Raw genomic sequence first — 6,380 nt, forward strand, 5'->3', positions numbered from 1 at the left:
GGAAAAACATAAAAAAAAAAAAAAAAAAAAAAAAAAGACGAGTTTGTGGAAACGAACATCATACTCTAAAATAATCAATGGGTCAAAGAGGAAGTCATGAAGAAAAACTACAGACAAATGAAAAAACACAGAATACCAAACATGGGATTTGATTAAAGCGGTGGTAAGGGGGACATTTATGGCTATAAATATTTATTAAAGAATGTCCATCACTGTGGGGAGGAAAGAGTTCAAATGAAAAACCTCATTTTACAACTTAAGGAACTTGAAGAACAAAGTTCACGTCAGAAGTAAATAAGTAATAAAAATTAGGGCTGAAATAAATGAAATAATAGAAAAACAGAAATCACTAAAATCATGAAGTAACTTCTGAAAAGATTAACAAAACTGATAAGCTTTTAGGTCAACTGGTTAAGAAAAAAGACATGAATTGCTAAAATCAAAAGGAAAACAGTGTTATTATCATCAATTCTATGGACATTTTAAAAGATTATAAAAGAACTGTGAACAATTGTATGCCAACAAGTATCATAACCTAGATGAAATGCACAGTTCCTAGAAATAAAATTCCTACCAAAATTTGATCTGGGCATGGTGGCACACACCTGTGATCCCAGCACTCAGGAGGCTGAGGCAGGAAGATCGCCTTGAGTTTGAAATAGAAAATTTGAATAAATCCATTATTAGTGTAAAGAAACTGAGTCAGTATTCAAAAACACCCCAACAAGGAAGACCCCATCACACATTTGGAGAAAGATTAATGCCAATCCTTCTAAAACTCTGCTAGAGAGCTGAAGAAGAAAAAGTACTTCTGGGCTCATTCTATAAGGCTTGTATTGCTTGATTTCGGGACCAGGCAGCAACACTACAGGGAAAGAAAAACATGTACCACAGTCCCTAATGTCCACTGAAGCACAAAGCATTAACAAAATCCAGTTGATCAACACTTAACAGTTTACTGCAAGCATCACTCAGGCAGCACACTTGCTGATGTACTATCTCAAGTGTTGCTCCGGTAGGTGTCATTTAACCAGTCCATTCTTACTTGCACAAGATACGCTCGTATATCTATTTGTTTTATATTGACTATCTTTTGCATACTTTTTTTATTTAGAATACTGTGTTCACCATTGATCTTTCTTTCTCTTTTGAGACAGTCTTTTTTTTTTTTTTTGGTACCGGGAATCAAACTCATGTCCTCATGCTTGCCAGGCAGGCGCTTATGCCACTGAGCTATATTCTTGGCCTTGAGACAGTCTTGAAGGCTCAATTTAGGCTGGCCTCAAACTCACAGCAATCCTCCTGCCTCAGCCTCCTGAGTGCTGGGATTAAACATATGCCATCACGTCCAGTTCTTGATGTTTGTTTCTAGTGAAATCTAGTAATAAGTTCTGGTTATTTTATTTTACTAATTCATATTTATTTGCAAAGAACAACCTATAATTTTGTATTATAATCTTTAGAAACTCTTACTATAAGTACATTAGATATAATTTTTATGCTTTTCCAGAACTCAGTGATATTCTTTTGCATACAAAATGGGCACATTTGGGACACTGAAATTGGATAGGAAAGCAGTACCAAAATATCTGCAAAAGAAAGAACTGAAAAAGGGAGAAATGTTAGGTAGTTAACACAAGACTTAATATAATAAACCAACTAGATCTAACTGATACACGCGGATCTGCACCCAACAAGAGTATTGAGTTTTCGTATCAGAGAGGAAAAGTCTGTGTTATGAAATGGAAAGACAAAAAAGACATCTCCTTATTGTCAACTATTCATAATACCCAAATGACAGAACTTGAAGGAAGAAATGAAACTAAAACAATTCCAATATTAATAGGTCAGTGATTATAATTCTATGGGTAGTGTTGACAAGAACTGACCAACATCTAACAAGCTCTCCTATAATCAAAAAGCAAGGAAAAAAAATTGTTATAAAATCTTCATGTACCTTCTGAACCAAACAAGATGGAACTCATTTGTTTACTCAAAATAAAGTGGTTTAAAAACGTCATTTACAATTTAGATCAGGTCTAGTAGAAAAATACCCAGCCAGGATGTCCATTAAGGATGTCTTCACCATTACGTTTAGTGGGTAGTTACTTTATTGGAATTGTACCACCCACAGAAAAAAAGAAAAAGCCAAGCAGGGAATGGTGGCGCACACCTGTAATCCCAGTGCTCGGGAGGCTGAGGCAGGAGGATCGTTGTGAGTTGGAGACCAGCCTGGACTACAAAGTGAGCTCAAGGCCAGCCTGAGCTGCATAGCAAGACCCTGTCTCAAAAAAGACAAAACAAACAAACAAAAAGGCCAACAGGACAGTGTAAGCAATATTGCAAAAATAATTCAGGAAGAAGCCACATACTACTGTCCAGATTGTAATGCTGCATCATGTACTGAATGTTGTAAGATATACTATTCACAGGAAAGTCACTGAATAAATCTGATAAAATTGTCATTTTTATATTTCCTATTATCTTATAAAAAACAAACACGCAATCCTAGATGTATTTAAAAAATAAAAATAACATTTTTTTAGTTTCATTTCTTCCTTCAAGTTCTGTCGTTTGGGTATTACGAATAGTTGACAATAGGAGATGTCTTCTTTGTCTTTCCATTTCATAACACAGACTTTTCCTCTCTGATACGAAAACTCAATACTCTTGTTGGGTGCAGATCGGCGTGTATCTGTTAGATCCAGTGTTTGATGTATTTAAATAACTGGACTGGTAAGTGCTTTGATCACCTTTGTTTATGAGTGGTATTGCCCTGACAGTTTTTCACGCAGTATCTTTGTTTGAAAGAGATGAAACTAAAAAAATTTCAGTATTGGTCAGTGATTATAATTGGTGGTGTGCTGGGCTTGTGGAATGAGTTGGAAAGTATCCCCTCTTAAAGTTTTCTAGAATGAATTTGCACAATATTGGTACTATATCTTTCTTTCACCAGCATATCCATCTGAGCCTAGAGTTCTCTTGGTGGACAAACTTTACTTTTTCTAGATGGTCCCTTTAGACTTCACATAACTGCTCCATCAACTCAAGAGATGAAAGTAGGAAGGTGGATGCCAAGGACTGGTAGAAGCAGGGAATGATGAATTATAAAGTGTGGTCTAAATATACAGTGAAGTTTAGTTTTTTGTTGTTGTTTTGATTTTTTTCTAGTTCCGGGAATTGAACTCATGACCTTGTGCTTGCCAGGCAGGCGCTGTGCTGCTGAGCTAAATCCCCAGCCCCTACAGTGAAGTTTAAACAGTAAAATCTGTTACGGTAAAAGACACATTGTCACTAATGTTCTCAGAATACTCCCCCTTGCTTCAATCACACTTGTCCCATCATTCTTGCCACTTTCTGAGCAATTCTGGAAACCTTTCATGTTCTAGTGAGATACGATTAAAATTATGGTGAAGCTGGGTGTAGTAATGCCTGCTTGTATTCTCAGCACTCAGGAGGCTGCGACAAGAGGAATGCTGTGAGTTTGAGACCAGCTTTGCTACACAGTGCTATCAAGCAAGATCAACCACACAGAGATCCTGTCTCAAACCAAGAACTACAATGAATGCGGCTGCCGAGTGCCATCCAACGGAAAGACAGGCTCATAAAAATTACAGTGTGTCCTCATCAAACTTACTCACTGGATCTGGCAGCACGCAACTTCTGGCTCTTCCCCAAAGTCAAAATGACCATAAAAGAGAAATGTTTTGAACTGATGCAGGACATCAAGGCAGCTACAACAGTGCAACTACAGAGACTCCTGAAAAGGATTTCTAGAACTGCTTCAGAAAGTGGCAAGAAAATGGGATCAGTGGGATGGAAGTATTTTAAAGGGATTAATAATAATGTGTATTTTACTGTACTAATTTTCTTAAATAGTAAACATTTCCATATTTTTATCATACCACATATTGTTTAACAGGTGTAGTTTCACTTTTGCAATATGAAAAAGTTCAGAAGATGGGTAACAGTTGCACAACAATGTGAATATACTTAATGCTAGTAAACAATACACTTAAAAATGGCTAATGTGGGGGCTGGGGATAGAGCTCAGTGGCACAAGCACCTGCCTGGCAAGCGAGAGGTCCCGAGTTCAGTTCCTGGTACCAAAAAAAAAAAAAAATGGCTAATGTGGTAATTTTAAATTATGTATAATTTATAATAATTTTAAAAATGTATATTTTTTGAGTCTATAACAAATGAAATATATTTGTCAATAACAAAACTGCATTAGGCTAAGGAAATGACTCTAGACAGTAAGTTATATTCACAGGAATAAAGGAAGAGATCAAGAAATGATAAATAAGAAAGTTACAATAACCAAAGCTGCAAATATACTTTCTTTTCTCAACTTTGTAAAGAGATATAAAATTATGTAAAGTAGCTGCAGCTGGTGTGGTGGCATGTGCCTGTAATCCAAGAATTCTGGGAAACACAGGCAGAAAGATTGCAAGTTTGAGATTTACTGAGATCCTGTGAGATTCAAGCTACTGAAACTGACTCAGGAAGAAAAAGACAATCTGGATATAACAAGTAAAGACACTGAAATCACGGTCAGTAAAAATTACCAGAAAGTTAAGCCCTAGCCCAGATGCCATTATGGTGAGGTCTATAGAACATTTAAAGAAGAATTAATGCCATTTCCTCAATAGCTTCCAAAAATTAGAAGATGAGGAAATACTCTGCAATTCATTCTGTGAAGCCAGTATGATGATCCTGATTACAAAATGAGATAAAGACAACACTGGAAAACTAAAGACCAATTATGTCATATGAATTATGAATACAAAATCCTCAACAAAATACTGAAAACTTGAGTCTGGTAAAACATAAGGAGTATACATCATGACCAAATGGGAATTATCTCAGAAATGTAAGGCTGGCCACCAAAAATCAATTAATGTAACATATCACACAAATACAGTTGGGACGGGGATGTAGCTCAGCAGCACAAGCATCTGCCTGGCAGGCGCAAGGTCCTGAGTTTGATTCCCAGTACCAAAAAAACGCAAACAAACAAACAAAAAAACCACACAAATACAATTAAAAACAAAAGCCACCATCACAGAAATAGAAATGCATTTGCAACAAGGATGTGGAACTTTTTGCACTGCTGGTAATAATGTAAACAGTCTGAAATTTCACCCAATTTAAATGTAAAGTTACTAAATGATCCAGCAATTCCACTTCTAGATATATATCCGATAAAACTGAAACCTCACAAAAACTTCCACGCGTGTTCACAGCAGCATAATTCATATCAAAAAACGAAAGCCCCACAAATGTCCATGAGTTGATGGATAAACAAAATCTATACAATAAAATGTTATTTGGCCACATAAAGGAATGAAGCATGAATACAAGCTACAACATGCGTGAGCCCTGAAAACATTATGCTGAGTCAAAGAAGCAAAAAGAAAAGACTGTATCTTCTTTAAAGACCCCCTTTAAATAACTGTCCAAAACAGGCAAATCTACAGAAAACAGAAAATATTTGTCCTTGTTTGGGATGGACGATTTAGGAGACAGTGGGGAATGAATGCTAACAGGGGCAGGGTCTCTGCAGGGGGTTAGTGAAAATGTTCTAACACTGGTGATTGTGTAACTCTATGAACACACTAAAACCATTGAAACATACATGTGAGAGGGCACATTGAATGGTATGTGAATTATATTTCAAAAATACACTAAAAAATTCTATAACATAAACAGCAGAACACTCACCTCTCTCTCCATTTCATCCTCCTCTTCTAAAAGATCATATACCTGCTCTAAAAGCTGAACCCCTAGGCCCTGGATGACGTCAGCTCTCAAGACTTCAAGTATTCTCCTGATCTTTTCAGAACCTGGCACGAAAGGTAAAAGCAGTAACAAAAACAGGGGAAAACAAACATTTTCACCAACACTGAAAAAAACCTTTTTATTCTTTTAAAAGTGTTTTTAAAAAAATTCTTGATAGGTTTGGTTTAATGACATATATATATATGTATATATAAATACATATGTAATGTATAAGATAGATAGATAGATATGTATTTTTTAAATTTATCTTGGGATCTTTCTTTTTCTTTTTGGTATAAAAACCAGGAACTTATACATGGTAGGCAAGTACTCAATCATCGAGCTACATCTGCAGTCTAATATTTTAATGACTAAAAATCTATGAGAAGCTTCATGTCTCACTACTGTCTCCAAGACTTAAACTATCTCCTAAGAAAAAAGTCGAACTTAAAGAAAATTCACTGAAAAAAAATCTCAATCATGTTACATAATTTTCATAAAGACAGCTGGTTATTTACATTTATCTTTAAATATCAATTTTCATGAAATTTTTCAGACTATATCTGTAGGGCCAGGGATATAGCTCAGCAGCACAGCAT

The 6,380-nt window shown here is 35.8% G+C and overlaps 1 protein-coding gene across 2 annotated transcripts in view; it reads right to left on the reverse strand.

Moving 5' to 3' along the window:
- Nek4 (NIMA-related kinase 4) overlaps nt 1-6,380 on the reverse strand; it is a 37,531-nt gene that overhangs the window by 8,200 nt on the left and 22,951 nt on the right. For both annotated transcript variants that reach the window (XM_013515588.1, XM_013515589.1), the window contains exon 14: nt 5,725-5,846. In XM_013515588.1, coding sequence (XP_013371042.1) covers nt 5,725-5,846 — 122 coding nt within the window. The remainder of the gene's footprint in view (nt 1-5,724; nt 5,847-6,380) is intronic.

The sequence above is a fragment of the Chinchilla lanigera genome, unplaced genomic scaffold, assembly GCF_000276665.1.
Source record: "Chinchilla lanigera isolate Chin_1 unplaced genomic scaffold, ChiLan1.0 scaffold00029, whole genome shotgun sequence".
Classification (NCBI taxonomy): Eukaryota; Metazoa; Chordata; class Mammalia; order Rodentia; family Chinchillidae; genus Chinchilla; species Chinchilla lanigera.